The 17,912-nt window shown below is 41.7% G+C and overlaps 1 protein-coding gene across 1 annotated transcript; it reads right to left on the bottom strand.

Moving 5' to 3' along the window:
* Window positions 1–6,454: 6,454 nt before the first annotated feature.
* Window positions 6,455–9,621, bottom strand: CKS2 (CDC28 protein kinase regulatory subunit 2). Its single transcript, XM_054397913.1, has 3 exons — window positions 9,514–9,621; window positions 8,054–8,181; window positions 6,455–6,913 (listed from the first exon to the last, which is right to left on the bottom strand). The coding sequence occupies exons 1-3, from the start codon at window positions 9,570–9,572 to the stop codon at window positions 6,861–6,863; spliced, it is 240 nt and encodes a 79-aa protein (XP_054253888.1). The 5' UTR covers window positions 9,573–9,621; the 3' UTR covers window positions 6,455–6,860.
* Window positions 9,622–17,912: the final 8,291 nt, after the last annotated feature.

Raw genomic sequence — 17,912 nt, 5'->3', positions numbered from 1 at the left:
AGTGGTCAGGTTTACCTTGAGTTACCAATTAACTACCTCTTCATCTCAAGCCTAACCATCAAGTCAATGCAACATAAAGTTAGTATACCATAAACACAAGTAACAAATAAAGGTAGGAACAGCTGGTTAGAGATTTGTTATTTATCTACCTTGTTAAACGGTTTTAAATCACCCATTTTTGATTTTCTAAAACTGAACTTCTACAAGAGGAGTAAAATCTTTAAAAAGCATTTAAATCTTTTGACTAAACTACGTATAATGCAGAAAACTAGGAAAGTCTGATGTCACAACACCCAAAACATGTGGAGCACACAGAAAGCAAAAAGAAAAGTTACACCTGTACAATCCAAGTAAAAGAAACACATTAACCTGTACTGTGAAGTCCTAAAAGCCTTGTGATTCTCACAAGAAACAGTTTGGCAGAGCTGGGCTGAGGAATCAGTAAATCAGGCAAGGAACAAGCACTCAGCTTGCATCCACACGAAGTATGAACCTAGACAAGTGGCTTATCTTTTTCTCATTATAGAGTGTTGAACAAAATTCAAAGCAACATTATTTTCTTTGGTAGGGAGAAAGGCATTTCCTGACCTCCAAAACCAAGCTGGTAAAGCTTTAGGAGATGTGATTGTATTAAAGCAAAGCCCACACATAAAACAAAGACAGAAAACTGACAAAAAGAGAGTCAAAGAGTAACACAGCTCAGTCCAAGCCTCTACAGAGATTACAGAATTCCTCCCAGAAGCTAAACTAAGCTGCTTAATATTGCATCACCTGTGCCAACACTGAGATAATAATCTTCCCAGACCACCTCAGCGTCTAGTTTTATTCTTAGCAAGAAAACTACTAATTTTACATCTCTAGTCTCTGTATCTTATGTCTAGTAATGCATGCTTAGGACCTAGATCTTGCAACTTCTTCTATATAGGCCTCTCTACACAGGGAAGTTGCGAGGACTCTGCCTAGGAAGTAAGGTCCACCAGAAGGATGCAACTGCAGAACAGATTACTTGAACCAACAAAAGTCTTACAAATCAAAGAGACAGAAGGAAATGAGTTAATAATAATATTTTTTCCCTCCTGTCACTCCTTCTCCCAAGCCCAAACAGTGAAAAAACTAAAGCATAGCTCACAAATTAATGGCCTCTTCCAAAAAGACAGTTTGAAAAACTGTATTAATTTCATCTGTAGATATCTGTAAAATTTTTGAAATTTGAAGTTGGGTCCATTACTAGTACCTTCTTTAAATGCCATTCATTGCAGCTATAAGAACAGAGAGTAATTATTCCTGTTAAAAACAAACCAAAATGAAACAAAACAACCAAACATTTAGAAAGATCAATTTAAAATGAGAATCTAATTTGATTTTTAAAAACACCCAGGTATTTGCTCACCTTTGAAAGATTCTTACTTTCTTGTTTGATTGGATACATTTGCTCAGCAGAGTCACTGACTATTCCCGAACCATTACAGTTTCTGTCTTTACATGCCATATTAACAAGTAGAAGTATAGCTTATTATGGGGTTTAAGACACGAATGAAATACAGTACAGAATTACAAGGTAATTGTTAACTGATCTGCATTTAACCATCACAATTTATGAAAACACAGCGTTGTCTGTGGCCTGCCTTCTTTCTTCACATGTGCATTTGAAGTTTCCTTAAAATTTCCTCCTAAACTTTGTGCAGAAACTATATGCCAAGATCCAAATCTGATTACAGAGAAAGGAAATTTCAATTTAAAAAGTTGTGATTAGTGGCCAATGGGTATACAATGAAAAACAGAGAAACTTTGCCTATCAAACAGAGAAACCTCAAATAACAGGATTCTTACTGCCTGTTGCAATTTTGTCTGTAGTCAAAACAACTCTTACAATCATAGTTTACAGAGAAGAAAACTAGCAAATAAGAGTCAAAACAACAATAGCTCAGTCTCAACAAACTTTCAACAGAATATAGCTCCTGTCTGCTGGTCTGGTTTCATCTGAGTTTTGGGATTTTTTTGGGGGGGGGAAGGAATAGATGTGGTTCTTTAGTCCCAAACGCTAACTGAATGAACAATAATGTTCTTTTTTTTCTAATGTACAGATGAGACTATACTCACCTCAAAGTTAAATTTCTATTACAAATCCAAATGGGTTGAAAATACTGACATTTCCTTCATGATCAAATGAAGGCCTACAATAAATGTGTTTGCTAAGACTTTAACTGAATTTATTAGGACACACCAGTAACCTCACAGAAATTGCAAAGTTAATGTAATGAAATGCTTAGAGTTCTGAGAAGCAATGAGAGAACTATGTGCCATCACAAGATTCTTACAAGTCTCGATTATTTCCTACCCTACTATCTAGGCTTTTTTCTTGCTAGCTCCAATGTTAACAATCCTTTTTTTGTAAGCTCACCATTTCTTTCAGGGCTTACTGGAAACCTCTAGCCCTCTTAGTAAAACTGCTTTTCTGAGACTGCACAGGCTGTGGAGAGGAGATCCAGGAGAAATCCATACATCATTTAAATGTTTTACAGCATGAGAAACTCTTAGAGGATCCTTCTCTTCATTTTATGCAACTATATTTACTCCAGCCTTGTCATAACACAATCATTCTTTCACTCAAGAACTGGATTCAGTTCCTTCCAAAGTACAAAGAGACAGACTAGTCATTACAGACCAAAGAATTCTCCTTAATACTTGATAACAATTCAGGCCATTGGGAGCAAGAGACAAGGTACCAGATGTAAGCTCAAATAACATAAATGAAGAAACTTAAATCAGGAAGACAAAGACTTCAGAAAGAAGTTTCTTCAATTAGACTATTAATGTATCAGACCTCTGACTCCTATTTAAGAAACTCAATATGCCAAACCCAATGGTTAAAATCCCCCAAAAAATAGGATTCAGAAAATGCATGTAATTATCCAAAGATGGTTCCTGAACAAAAACGTGTAGCATATAGTCAAGTACGCAGGAAAACCACATGCTTCTAAGGGCTCTGACTATGCCAGTTACTGCCATGTTTTGGAACAACTGGTTTGACTTCTGCTGACAACTTGATGCCTTGAGAAATGAAAAATAGTCATCCTTTTGAGCTTAACTGTCATACGAAAGCATTAGTTTGCTTTCTTCTGAGAAAACATGTCAAACAAAACTCACCAATAGGAAATGGAGAAGCAAATGAAAGAAAAAAATTCTACGAGAAATGTGATTGCTCTGGAAAGCAATTTCCTCTAAATCCGTATTTATTATGAAATACAAAAGTCAGTTAGCAAAAGGACAGATACTTGCTTAAGATGCAGTAAACACTAATATATGAATTTTCAGTTCAGATTTGAAAAAATGTAAGCTAAAACTGCATATTAACTCTACTGTAAAATCAAACTCTGGATGATTAAACAATAATGGTTCTGTGTATGTTTGCATCAAACATTCTGCCTGAAATGAACACTGAACTATGTAGTCTCCACATTTCTCACACAACTCAGATCTATCAAGACAAATTTTCCTTTTGTTCTGAATTACTATTGAGTTAAAGAGGGTATGTATATATGGAAGCACAGTGAAATATGACTCAAGGTATTTATGGCCATTACAGTGTTACACAGCTTTACTCACCCTAATACATGCTAGAGCTGATTGTATATTCTGGGGTGAGTGACACACCTCACGAAAAAAAAATTTTCCACTTGTCAAAGCCAGTTTCAATAACCAAATTACACAGAAGACTTTTTAAAAATATTTGAACAGTAATTTTACTGTTTGAGCACATAAACTGGACACCCTGCATCTTCCAGAGGCTCAGTAGCCAGCAGTCACCCTGTATCATAAACACTGAAGTAGTTCTGACAGTTCAAATTACAAATGCCTAAATACAAACTCCTCTGAATTTACCATGCTGATCCAAATATCCATTGAAACAGTGATATAGGAATAGTTAAGTACAATAATAACTACAAAAAATATACACTTGGGAGATAATTAACATAAAGCATTCTGGAGTAATTATTGAGACACCTTACTAAACACATCGTTGTGTACCATAGGAAGCAACTGGATGTTAAGCTAATGACTAACTTTTAGGGCCTCTGAGCCTGACCAGGATATAAGTCCGTGTGCAATTGCTTGAACTTCTGCAGCCATCTTTTTTAACGCGACTGGGATGTCTACCTGTTCGTGCAGCAGACTATCCAATCCCCGCATTGAGCTGTGGCTTTCCTACTTAAGACCAATAAAGGCGCCATCTGGGGTTCCCCCTCCTAAGTGGTGGTACAACGTGACTCACCGCGCACGAACCTAACGCTGCCCCTCGCTTGCTGCTCCGAACTAACAGCTGATGCAAGGGGCGGTGCGATACACCTGTCCGGCGCCGCGGAGGCCGGTAGGTCACGGAGCGTCAGCTCTGCCTGAGCGGGCAGACCCTGCCTTCCGGTTGCCGCGAGGGATAAAGGCAGCTCGCCGCGGGCCCCAAGGCGCTGCGCAGCGGGACAGGCTACCCGTCGCTCCCACGCTGGGCGGCGGCTCTGTATGGCCGTTATGCAACAGGCGGGGAGGAGTTGGAGAGGGAGCTGGGAAGTACGAGCCCTCTGCCGCCCTTACCTCACCGCCTCGGCCCGAGCCCGACCACCTCTCCGTGGACATGGCGTAGACGACCCGCGACCCCCTCCCGCAGCGCGGCTGGCTTCCCAGACACCCCGCGCGTAGGGCCGCGGCGCGCCACGATGACGTCAACGCCGGGCAGTGGCGGATACAACCCGCCCCCGTGGCCCAGACTCCCGAAGTCGGGGCGGGATCGGAGCAGCAACGTCTGCTAGCCAGAGGCGTCAGGGAGCGCGCCAAGCTGTCTGCCAGGCGCGATCCTGGTGAGCAGCTAAGGGAAGAGGTATAGAGCATCCAAAGCTTGATCCCAGCCAAGCCGGCCTCCCGCCACGTGCACATCATTGTCCTCCAACGGAAGAGATACGAAAAAAAAGCATGCACTTGCAGGTGGCAGTACGCAAAACTCTTTAAGCACTACTAGTAGCAGTGGGACACGAAGACACCATCCAGGCCTCGCATGTTAAAAAGCTCTGGGGAACCTGGCTTTAGCTCAACGAGATTCCTTACTGATTTAAAGTGGGGCACTGCACTACAAGGAGGCACACAAAGGGGCAAAAGCGTAAGGTTTTACACCTCAGCACTACGAGCCTATTACAGACCATTACACCAGCACTGACATCGACATCTCCAGCAACTTTAGAAGAACAATGAAGGTTATTTTCCTCAAATTTGGCAGCTTACCCCTGTCATTGTAATGACCTAATCACAAGCAGACATTACACACAAGTATTTTAAAAGCGTGTTTTTACTACATGTAGATATTCCTTGCTTCATTGGCTTTCCAAGACCTACACAGTGTAATGATAGCTTGTTTGAAATTAAAGATACAACCACTAGTACTATACAGTTACTCAAAAATAACTGAAGCATCTTTGGAAGAAATTTGACCTATGGCTACTAGGACAGAGTCCCAAGAGGCTATGGCCACCATTTTGATGCAATTTAGTACTTGTCAGATCAAGTCCATGCAATAGCTTGCCCTTGCTGGTGCAGCTTCCTAAACCAGTTTCACTGTATAAGCCCCGGCCTTTCATACAGCAAGGAAACTGTGCCCATACTGTCCTACAACCAGCAGGTGCTTTTGTTGGATGAAAAGCACTCGGTTTACTTTGACAAAACTTCTAAACGCCTCCTGCCTACATAAAGACTAGTCAGGCTAGCTTCCTGGGGCAAAAAAACCAACCAACCAAGCAAAGACAAGAAGTGCAGGCTGAAACTTCGGATTGAAAAGTTTACAGATAAGCTAGTACTACCAAAGTAAATCGAACAAGCATAAAAATACCCTTAGTAAATATTAAGGTCTATTTAGGGTAAGTTCACACCAAGTCATCACTGAACATCCCATGTTAGAAGGGATCTAACACAAGCATCAAGCCCAATTGTTGACTCCGCACAGTGCAGCCTCGAACTGTATCTCTACATGTTATCCAAACTGCTTGAATACTGACTGATTTGAAGCTATTACCACTCCCCAGTGAGCTTGTTTTGGTGCTTGAGCTCCCTCTTGGTCAAAAATTTTCCTACTATCTATTACAAACTTCCCCTGATGCAGCATTAGACCATTCCCTTCCATCACTGCACACATCATTGGTAGGATGACAAGCAGTCATTGCAGAACAATCAATTCTGTTATAACCTACATCAACTACACAGTCCCGTAATTTGAGCAGGTCAGATGCTAGTTAGCACTACCTACCACTGCCAGCTTTGCTGATTACCTGCAGTTCCCAGTTCAAACCAGGGTTATGAACTTCAGCCTTTAAAGTAAAATAACTTAGAAGAAAAACACAATAGGGTGACTAAGTCAATTTGTTTCTGAAGCATGTTAGACAAAAATGGTTTTGTCTAGTGAATTAGACTACTAGGCACTTAGGTCTTATAGAACATTAAAAATAGTTTATTTCTTTATCGTTACTACTAAAGAGGGAAGCCATTGCATCTGAACAAGCTAAACTTCAGAAAAGCAGAGTGCAAAAGTTAAAGACAGGTAACAAGTAATCAACCAGTCAGAACATAAGTAAGCTTCAATAGCGTTAACTGGAAAGTCAAATAAGCACTTAAATCAACAGTAAAGATGATAATTTCACCCTTTGAACGCCATAGCAGCCTGCTTAGAATTGCATTTGACTGAGCTTTGTTGCTGTGAATAATACAGCTCATGCACAGGTATGGATGTCTGTTTTGTACATTTTAAAGTATTCAGTGAATACTACCAACATATACACACTCATATACATAGTTCCAGAAGATTTAAGAGGTTTAGAGACAAGGCATCATTTCTGCTCATCCTTTGGAAGAGGTCTTCTGAAGAGAAGAATATGTGGTTCTGTGGAAAGAAATGGAACAATCTGTCAGTCTGTCTCCCAAGTCTTGATTACAGGGATTTAAGAACTCTTGAACAACAGTTGAAGCTTCCTGTCAAACAATGAGGTTAAAAAGGCCACAAATATGGTCCCAGATGTAGTATTAACAGACCAACTTTGCAATAACCTTACAACAGTCAAACAAGTGCCTTTGAAAGTTTTGTACCAAATTATGGCAGTGTGATAAGCTAAAGATACTTACAGGGAAGAAGTACTGGGGCAAAAAAAAGCAAACTATTTTTAGATAATATTGGTACTCTCTCTACATCAGGCTACTGTTACAAATTAACAACCTAACAATGCTTTCCTTGTTAGTGTTTGAACATCACAATGTCAACAATCAATACCACACTGTATTCAGCAGCTTATATATTGATCTGACTTAATTGTAAAGTCCTCCAAAAAAGCCTGAAGTGTCAAACAGAAAGCTAAACGCCTGAAGGTTAATTTTTATATCTGTTTCTTCAGAATCTTGGAACTCCATGCTGCTGCAACTCATCTACCACCAGTTACTTTTTTTAGTCAGGCCCATCAACTGTAAGTTACCTTGAATGATGGCTTTCAGCACATCCTAGCTGGAACAGTTTTTAGAGTTTTACACTCCATTAATTGAAAGAGTAGTTTTAAGTGCTGCTTTTAGTAAACTGTATAGCTAGAGCTCAAACTGAACTTTAGAGCATTAATACAGCACCTTGTCTACATGGGCATCTATTAAGTTTTTGTAGAAAAAATAGTTGAGTCAGCTCTATGATTTAAAGTTATGCTGCTACATAAAGTTTGGTTCAGTCATTCAGATACTAATATTACTACTCCAGAGCTCACAAGAAGCCCATTTCTATAAGCAGAGATGGGCACAGTTCCCACTCTGGCTTGTTTCATCTGCTGATGTATCACATATACCAAGGACAAGGCTGCAAAGAGGTGAAGGTTATTACATTGCCTTTGTTAATAATGCTTAAAATAGCAAGGACGCAAAAGATCAAGTCTGAAAATTTCACACTGATTCCACATCATAAGCAGTAATGTAGTACACACTTCTGCTGAGCAACAGGCTATTGATATTTTAGATTTTTGGTCATCTAATTCTGTTCAGATATGCTTACCTGGCTCATGGATCATATAGTGAACCCAGCCAAGACTCTGCTGAATACCAAGTCCTCTCCACTCCTTTTCAGACATTAGATGGGATTTTGGCACTTGCTTTGAAAGTTCTTTTGGCAGCATCACATGTCTGTGGAGGTTTAATTATTAAACATGAGCTCCATACTCCACAAAATTTGCCTAGGGTGGTGATACCGCTACTTTGACTGTGAGGCGTCTGTCCTAGATACTGTTTTAAAACCACTTTGTCTACTAAACTTCTGTAATGCAGCTATGTATTCAAATAGTCAACCTTCTTTCTAGAAGGGATTGATTTTCCTGTATGCTCTAATCACCTTAGTTGTACAGAAGCATGTGTTTTGGCAACTGGCCATTATATCAGCTATTTGAAAAATAACTTTGGACTTTTAGAACGATTAAGTCACTCTTGTTGCCATTTTGTAACGAGAACCGTATTTTCTGCAGAAGCTACAATGATGCTTTAGAAGGAATATTAACACTTAAAAGTCTGGTCTGTCAAAAGAGAAACGTTCAGCCTGCTCTTCACATTTGCAAGTTTTTCTATCACTTAATCAAAAGCAAAGCATTCAAGTCTTGGTTTTGAAATTTTAAAGAGTCAGGTACTCAAAGGGACACTTAAATCTCTACACGATTAAAAGCCCACTGATTTGTAGTAGTGCATACAAGTAACGTTACAAAACTGAACTTGCAACAGCATCAGTTATTATACAAAACTTCGAAAGCCAGCAGATAGAGCACCGTCTCGAAGACTTTTACGAACCTTATTTATTAGTACTATATTTTCACATGGCCTAGGAGCTGCTTTCAAAGCTAATTCGTTAATAAGAATTCATCCTTCATCCACATTCAGAGCTCTAGCTGCGCTACTACTCTCACCCGTGTAGAGCATTTTGAACACAAGGGTTTGGAGTTCCTCGCACGCTAGACGGCCCCGACCTTCCTCGCCCAACCCGACGCAGTCAGCGCCGGCGCCATTAGAAGGGCGGCGAAAGTGGGCCGTCCTCCCGGGCCTCGTTAGCGGTGTAGCCGACTGTGCTATCCAAGACTACCTCTATCACTGCTGCTCCGCCGCGGAAGCGCAGCACGCTTCGCTCTCCGCCTCAGCTACTGCCCTCAGCGCTCGCTGGCTGGGGCTGGCACTGCCGGCTCACGAAACTGTGGCCATGAAAGCGCCATCCAAGACCCGCAGCTGAAACGCCCGACCCTCCACCCAGCGAGTCGAAAGCTACACAAAAGCCCACTATGAAGTGAAGCACAACTCCTCCCCGCAGACTTTAAGTCCCTCTGGCCCACAGAAGCCAGTCACGCCACTAGCAGACCTTAATCCCTGAAAGCATCGCACGAGCCCCAGGAGAGGCGCCTGCTCAAGCGGGCCAGCTCCAAACCGGCTGGTAGGAGCCACTTCCTTAATCCCCCAGCTGGCCCTCCCACAGCTTCATACCGGTACTCGTATTGTTCGTCAAAGTACTTGTCAGAATAACAGATCTGATTGTTGGCCATGGCGAGAAGGCGGCGAGAAGGCGGCGACAGACAGAGGAAGGGACAGAAGCAACAGCACGAAGAGAACTAACCGTCCGCTTCCGCGCCCCCTCCTTTTGAATCTTAACAGCTCAATTCTTATTGGCGTTGTCGAGCCAGCCAATGGCGTGCCGCTCAGCCACGCTCGCCGAGCTGCCGCGTGACTCTAACGCTCGTCCTTCTGCCAATCCCCGAAAGCTGCAGGGGAGCGTTACGTAAGGCGGGGCAGGGCGGTTCTGAGCGAAGCGGTGGGAGAGCGTCAGGCGCAGGGCGCGGTGATTGGCCCACCGCGGCTGTACAGTTCCAGCGGTTTCTAGACCGTAGGGTCCGCGCGGGTTTGTGCGTGAGGCGGCTGGGCCGTTAGCGGACGGTGGCCGTGGGCTGTTCGGCGGGGGCCATGCGGTAGAGGCGGCTGTAGTGCTGCGTGGCGAGAGGGCTGCTCATGGCAAGCAGTGGTGGGGAGCCCTTCCGACCTCTTAATAGAGCTTCACGTTTAAATTAAGCTGTGTCCTGTGCTTTGATGCCACTTGTGTACTGCATACTCAGGGGCTGGTGCGGTTTGTAAAGTCGCGGCATGCCGGACTACGGCTGTGGGATCTGCAGTGTTTTAACGGTCACTCAGTGCAAGCAGAGAAAAAGCATGGGATACAGGTATATTAAGAGCTGTGTGTGGTCTCTGGGCAGGATTTCAGCTTGAATTCTTACCCGGAAAAATGGCACAGCACGTATTGTCACGCTAAAACAAATAGCAGCTTGTTAAGATCTGCCAAGTGGTCCTGTAGTTCTAGGATATGAATGTTAATTTTGGCATCAGGCTTCTTCGGTAAGCAAAGACTGAATGTTGTGCTTTCGTGAACTGCAGTGCTACTCGCTGCAGTTGCCCCATGAAATGAAACAAGCAAAGTGAGAATGCCAGAATGATCTCACCCTTGCTTCGTTCTTCACATTCTCTGCCCCGCCCCCAGTTTACTGCCTGCTGCTGTCTCCTCCTTATTGAGCCTCTGACGTAAACACTTGATTTTCCGTTTTCATAATGCTACCAGAAACACAGGTATTGTCTGCCATCATGTAATAAATCTGTCTGAAAATTGCTCTCATCGGGAAGAAAATCAAAGTCATGAGGCACAAGTGCTAACACATACACATGCCCGGCGTTATTCGTTTTAGCAGCTTTGTTTTTACAAGTAACGCAGCGTGATGCCTTAAATGCTTGAAGTTTAAACCAAGCTCATGCTTTAAATCTGTTAAAGAAAGCACTTATAGTCTACCAGTAATGCTTTTCCCTTAACTGGAATGTTTCTTAGGGAACATTGGCACAGGTCGTTTGCAGGCAAAATAAAGTCAGTATTATACTGGTGTAGTTAAATGCATTAAATTCATTAACAAAGATCCTTGGCAGCAATGTCAATTCTAGTATAAGGATACACATAGAAACCACCTGCAAGTTTTTTAAGATAATAGATTATTCAAAACAGAGTTTGTTTTTAAGCTTAGTTCCTGGCAAAACAACTGTTACTTTTTAATATTTAAGACAGAGTACACAACAATTTCTGTTAGTAGTGACATGTTAAAAAGGAAAGACCAAACTAGTATGACTAGGGGCTTTTGCTGGACAGAAAATGTTTCATTTATGTAAGCCTATGTATAAGCTTCCCTTGAGTTCACTCAGAAGTGAAAGCCTGCAGTCCATTTAAAGCGAGTTTTCAATGTATTGCGAATATTCATAACAAATCATAATTTTGGAAAGGATTAAAAGATATACACCCAGTTCTCTGAGATCCCTCAGATTATTTTGAAAGTTCTGGTTTCTCAGGTCTGTGAGAAACAGTTCTGGTAGAACTAATAAAATTCACACAGTGTTTTTTGTAATCCAGGGTTAGGAGGTGTTATTTAGTACTAGAGTGCCATTTCAGCTTCTTCTTTCATCATTTCCCTGACAAGACTTACAGACATTGGTGAAGGAATTGATTTAGGGACCAGAACCCCAGGCACTGTCTTACTGATAGAAGGAGATGCTTTAACCCTGATGGGTGGCAAACCCTGGGAACAGAGCGCAGCTAGAAGGAAAACACAGACAGGTCAGCTCCCTAGAGGCCACTGTGACCTAAGGGAGTTATGCAGGGACCTGATAACAAGAACAAAGCAAAACTTAGGACAGAATTATGGAATCCCTTTATCTCTTGCCTGACGTATGCTTAAGCCTTCTGAAAAATATATGCGTTCGTGTGATACTTTCTCTCTGTAGCCAATCATGAATTTACAACTGTAGTATGGACATACCAATGACCAGTTACAAGCTGTTGAAGGTCTGCAGAAACCTGTGTTCTGATTTTAAAGTAACAGTGTTAAGTTTTGTTAAGAAAGGTATTTCACCATTTCATGAATGCAACTGATATCTATATATTGTTTTTATCATTATTTCTGATTTTAAGGCATTTGGGAATTTATTATTTTAGTGTTTGCAATTGTTGCGTTTCTTTACAATAAGCACGATGGTAATTGACTACCCAAAAAACAAACTTGGTATTTGTAATAAGGTATACTGTTATAGAAAATTACTTTTTCTTATAAGTTTTTTGTGATTGTGTTAAAATATTTTTCCTAATCAATAAGCATGATACCGTGTAAGTGCTACTGGTTTTATGAGTTTATAGGTTAAGGTTTCTCTTTTTTCCTTTTTTCTGGTTCGAACCTCTTTTTTTTTTGAGTTTGCCGGCAAAATTTTAAAAAGCGCTCTATATGGTAAATAAGTTTTCATTTTAAAAAGCGTGCATTATCTTTTTCTGTGGTTTTTTGTACATTATATTGATGGTTTAATTTTTACATAGTTTTTTTTAAAGTTTTTAGGACCTTTTTTGATATTAGCAGAACATAAGATTATTTTAGGAACGTTATAGAGTGTTCTATTGGGTTTTGTGTTTATAAAGGTTTTAAGATAAGGTTATAAGAATATGAAAAGCGACCAAAAAAAAAAAATTCTTTTCTTTTTCTGGTACACAGGTTTTCTCTAGGGAAAACTCAGGGCTAGGAAGGGGATTCACCTTTTCCCACCTACAGGTTTTTCCCGATGCCAGCATGGCAGAACACCAGACTCAAAGGATGGGACAAACAGCAGTGCCCGTGAAGCTGACAATCATCTGACCACTGAGTCTGACCACAGTGCCTGTTTAACTGAGATCAGAAGCACCGATCTGAAGCTGACTGCACGAGTGTCCCCGGAGGAAACATTTCATTTGGGACTGAATGTTTCAATGCCTTAATGTTATGTAATTAGGGAATATGTTTATGTAGATTTATATGTTAACTCACCAGAATGTTATAGTTAAACAGTGGTTACCTAGGAGTAGACAAATAGCCCAGCCTATCTATATGGTAAAATTAATTCATTCTTGCAACTGTGGGGTATCGCTCATGTTCCCTGTATTCCTTATTCCCTCACACAGTACACTGAAGTGACTTTTGCAAAAACTAAAGAGGGGGAATGGCTGGGGCCTCTTCAGAGGCCTGGTTAGACAAAGCTATGTATGTTTTACATTTTAAAATTTAAATTTTTTACAGCTTCCTAATGATTCCCAGGAAACCCCAATGACACGTCATTTTAATTTTTTAACTACCACCAGTGTATTAATAACCTCGGGTGGAGGATATGCTTGTGTCTAAACAGGTTTTGGACTGTATTGGGTCCCAGTGCTTTCATCATCCTTTGGATGCTGACTGCAGCAGCAGCCTTGCAGATCTCAAAGCAACCACAGCAAAATGTGTGGGTCATGCTTGCCAAGGCCATAGGAAGAGACATGCTGTGCCTCTCCGTATCAACGCCTGCCAATCCCTTCAGCACCTGTCTGGTGGGCATATCAGTGAATGGGTAAAAGGATATCACTGAAAAAACTGAACCACTGAACTTGAAAAGATCATTCTACATGTGCTTCCTGGCACACTTAAAAGCTTTCATAGTTTTGGGTGTAAAGGATTTGAAAAGACAAATCTGACTAGCCTCAAGAGATAAGTATGTTAGGATTGGTAAGAATGCGTTACTGTGTTGTGCTTAATTCTACATCAGACAAGGCCACAGATATTCAGGATGTTACCCCAGCAGGGAAGAGGTACAGAAATTATACTGCATGGTGCAATTGAGCTGAATTCATAGAAGTGAAGAGACATTCCCATCCTCGTTATCTGCCTGCAGGTGTTTTCCTTATTTGTGGGGATAGAGCCTGGCCAGCTCTGCCCTCACAAAGCAGAGGAAGACTTTGCAGTCTCGGTCATTTAACCATTTCTGGCTGACTTCGTGGTCTTGCTAAAACAATCATTTATGCTTTTGCTATTTTGCTTTTTTTTATTGCTTTTTTTACCCTGTATATTGCAATGTTTTTAAGGTTTAATTAATCGATCACTCAAGAGAATTCTTATCGTACAACAGGAAGGGGGAAATGATGAGGGAATTGATTTAGGGACCAGAACCCCAGACACTGTCTTACTGATAGAAGGAGATGCTTTAACCTTGATGGGTGGCAAACCCTGGGAACAGAGCGCAGCTAGAAGGAAAACACAGACAGGTCGGCTCCCTAGAGGCCACTGTGACCTAAGGGAGTTATGCAGGGACCTGATAACAAGAACAAAGCAAAACTTAGGACAGAATTATGGAATCCCTTTATCTCTTGCCTGACGTATGCTTAAGCCTTCTGAAAAATATATGTGTTCGTGTGATACTTTCTCTCTGTAGCCAATCATGAATTTACAACTGTAGTATGGACATACCAATGACCAGTTACAAGCTGCCTTGTGATATTATGTTAACCTATATAAAGAAAAAGCTTTGTACAATAAATCGACACTTGGCTTGCATCGGGCCTCGTCCCGTCTCTCACATCACAGCACATTGGTGAATGATAAATAATGCAACAGTACCAGGAACCTGTTAACGCTCTACTGCTGATTTGATATCTTCTTCCTAAAATATATCAGGGATATAATTTGAAAAATTACGATATAAAGTAATAAGCTTGCTAAACGATTATGCTTGTTAAATGGTTAAACTTGATAATAATTTCCAGGCACATGAACTGTTGCATCAGGAGTAGTCAATATGGATTCACCGAGGGGAAGTCATGCTTGACTAACTTGTCAAACTTCTGTGATGAAACTGCCTGGCAGAGCCAGAGAGAGAGTAGTGGTTATTGTCTGCCAAGTCTTGAGGAAGGCTTTTGACATAATCATGCATAACATCCTCAGAGAAAACCTGTTGATGCATGGGGGAGGTGTGCAGACAGTGAGGTGAATGGCTGGATCCAGAGGGTGGTGATTAGTGGCCCAAAACCTAGTTGGAGGCCGGTACGTAGTTGTGCTTTCCAGCAATCAATACTGGATGTGATCCTGTTCAGCATCTTCATTAACGATCTGTGCAATGGGTCAGAGTGTAAAGTTTGCAGACAGCAGAAAACTGTGAGGAGGGACTGATATACTGGACAGTTGTGCTGCCAGGTTGAAGGGCTGCAGAAATGGACTGAGAAGAACTTCATGAATTTGGCCAAGGCAAAGTACAAAGTCCTACATGTACTACACACACCAGTGCAGAATAAGAACCACACAGTTGAAGATCAGTTTTGTATAAAGGGATCTGGGAGCGCTGGTGGACACCCAGTTGAACATACTTTCTTGCAGCAAAGAAGGCTAATGGTATCCTGGAGTATATTAGGAGGACTGTTGCCAGCAGGTTGAAGGGGGGTGATTCTTCCCCTCCATTCAGTATAGATGTGGCCCCTGCTGGAGTACTGTTCATTCTGGGATTTACAATGCAAGAGAGATGGGCGTAGAGGAAAGATACCAATGGAGGGCCACAAAGGTGATGGAAACACTGGGGTATCTCTCCTGTGAGGAAAGACCAAGAGAGCTGTGACTACTCAGCCTAGAGAAGAGAAGCCTCAGGGGTGTCTTGTCAATATATATAAAAACTTGAAGGGAGGATACAAAGAAGACAATGCTAGGCTGTTTCCAGTGGTGACAGGTGGCTGGACCAGAGGCAGTTGTCACAGATTGAAACACTGGAGGTTCCTCTGGAATAGCAGGAAACACTTTCTTACTGTAGGGATGGTGGAGCACTGGCAGAGATTGCCCAGAGAGCTCCTGTAATCTCCATCCTTGGAGATCTTCCAAACTATCTAGACATTGTCCTGGGCAAGGGCTGGAGCAGGAATGTCAGACCAAATTACCTCCACAAGTGTCTTCCAACCTCAGCTATGCTGTGTGAAACAGGGCTCTTCAGGGTTTTCTTCAGATTTTTTTTTTTCACACAAAGGTTGTGAAAATCATATGGCAGATGAGGGAATAAGCTGTTCTGCATGCAGTGCGGAGCGAACAAAAATCCTTACATTTTGTCAAAGCAGCGTTGGGGTAGACTGTAGGAAACATCTCCTGCCAGTACCTAATTTTATTATCTAAGGACTGGGAACAACTTAGAAAAAATTACATACTACGGGAATGTTTTAGGTCCAACTGATCCTGTCCCCCTGCTTTATGTGGTTGTGTCAGTTATGCTTCCCATTGTAACTTTTACCAGTATTGAGTTGTTGTGGTGGTTTGGCCCTAGCTGGGGGCCAGATACCCTGAAGGTTTTGGGTGCACCCTCAGATGGGGAGAAGGGAAGTCTTAGGGGGCCTTTGGGTATGGTATAAGGGAACTCTGTATGCTTTGGGTTATCCTTACCGCTATGCTTTGTACTTTTGTAGACTATCAACTGTTTTTCCATTTAAACTTTCTATCACTATCCAATCCATTTGTGTGAGCGTCATTCTTCTGCCCTTCTCAGGGCAATAGAGCATCTGTCCCGCTCTAAACCAGGACACTCCCCTTTTTAGATGGACAGCAGAGAGGGAAAATATAACAAGAGGTCTGTGGGTCAAGACAGAAGCAGTTTAATAGGGCAAAGTGAAAGCAAAGGCCACATGCAGAAGCAAGAGCAAAGAAAGATATTCTCTACTTTCTATTGGCAGACAGTGTCTGGCCACTCCCCAGAAAGCAGGGCTTCAATATGCATAGTGGTTGCTCTGGAGGGCGAATGTCATCAACGAACATCCCCCACACTTCCTTCTTTCTCTCAGCGTTTATGTGTGAGCTGACATCATATGGCGTGGAATACCCCTTTGGTCTGTTTGGGTCAGCTGGCCCAGCTGTGCCCCCTCCCAAGATCTTGCCCACCTCTCAGCCTGTTGTTGGGGTTGGGAATGTTGGAAAAGCACAGCCTTGGTGCTGTGTAAGCACTGCTTGTCAGGAGCCAAAACACTGTTATCAACACCCTACCAGCTACTGCTACAAAGTGCAGCACTGTGAAAGATGCTATGGGAAGAATTAACTCCATCTCAGCCAAACCCAATAGAGCTGTAGAACAAAAGCAACTTCCCCCCCCACCACCTCTACTGCACTTGAATTACCTTTTAATTAGAACTATAATGCATTTTCATATTCAAAGCAGTTAGTTCCTGGAATTAAGATTATTAGTTTGTGGATCCAGGTCCTGACTGAAGCTTCTGAACCAGGTCAGAACTGAATGAAACCACAAATGCCTACATTTATTAAAGAGGAAAGCTGCTGACTGACTCTTACTATACACTTGTGTCTCAGCAATGTTGAAAGTATATATCAAAGCATACAGCAAAGCATACTGCAGACTGAAAAGGCTTCCACTTAGCCTCAGGTACATGCGTTTGTTAGCAGAAGCATTTGAGCTGCTCAGCTGAAAAGCATACTTCTGCTCAAACTCCTATCCAATTAGCTCTTTCTGCTGAAACATAAGATAAAACTTTAACAATTATTTATTCTTGAGCTGCTGTCCTTCTTCTGTTGCTGTTTTACAGGTGTGTATAATTTTGAGCAGCAATAATCTGTGATTGGTATGTGAACAGTATGACTATAGCCAGCATAGAGACTCTTCAGAACTAAAGATGGACTATAAACATGAGGAGTTTTTGGATGATTTCATATGTCTGAACAGGAGCAGATTTAAATCCTCTGTGTAAACTGTTGCTTTTGACCAAGGCCATTCACAGAGTCACATGGGCTATGGTAGGTAAAAATCTCTTATATTGAAAAGTCCGTATGTACCTGACTATTGCATACACAGAATCCACGATGTAAGTTATGCTGGATAAAAAGATATTCCACGCTTTTTGACAGAAGAACATGCAAAGATTTCCATTTGTGTTATGTATAACAATTTCTGATTATAATTCTCTGCTGCTTTTTCTGTTTAGTTCTATGAGGTATTTTGCTGCAAAGGAGAGACGGGACGAGGCCTGATGCAAGCCAAGTGTCGATTTATTGTACAAA

Source organism: Indicator indicator, chromosome Z (assembly GCF_027791375.1).
Source record: "Indicator indicator isolate 239-I01 chromosome Z, UM_Iind_1.1, whole genome shotgun sequence".
NCBI classification, from domain to species: domain Eukaryota; kingdom Metazoa; phylum Chordata; class Aves; order Piciformes; family Indicatoridae; genus Indicator; species Indicator indicator.
The sequence above is the reverse complement of the archived record's forward strand: the minus strand, read 5'-3'. Positions and strand labels throughout refer to the sequence as shown.

What these genes read in the sequence shown, in the direction of transcription:
- CKS2 (XM_054397913.1), bottom strand. Translation starts at nt 9,572, where the DNA reads ATGGCCAACAATCAGATCTGTTATTCTGACAAGTACTTTGACGAACAA. An exon ending in GACGAACAATACGAGTACCG is followed by an intron (nt 8,182 to 9,513) that starts GTATGAAGCTGT and finishes AAACCTCCACAG; the next exon opens with ACATGTGATGCTGCCAAAAG. An exon ending in CTATATGATCCATGAGCCAG is followed by an intron (nt 6,914 to 8,053) that starts GTAAGCATATCT and finishes TTCTTTCCACAG; the next exon opens with AACCACATATTCTTCTCTTC.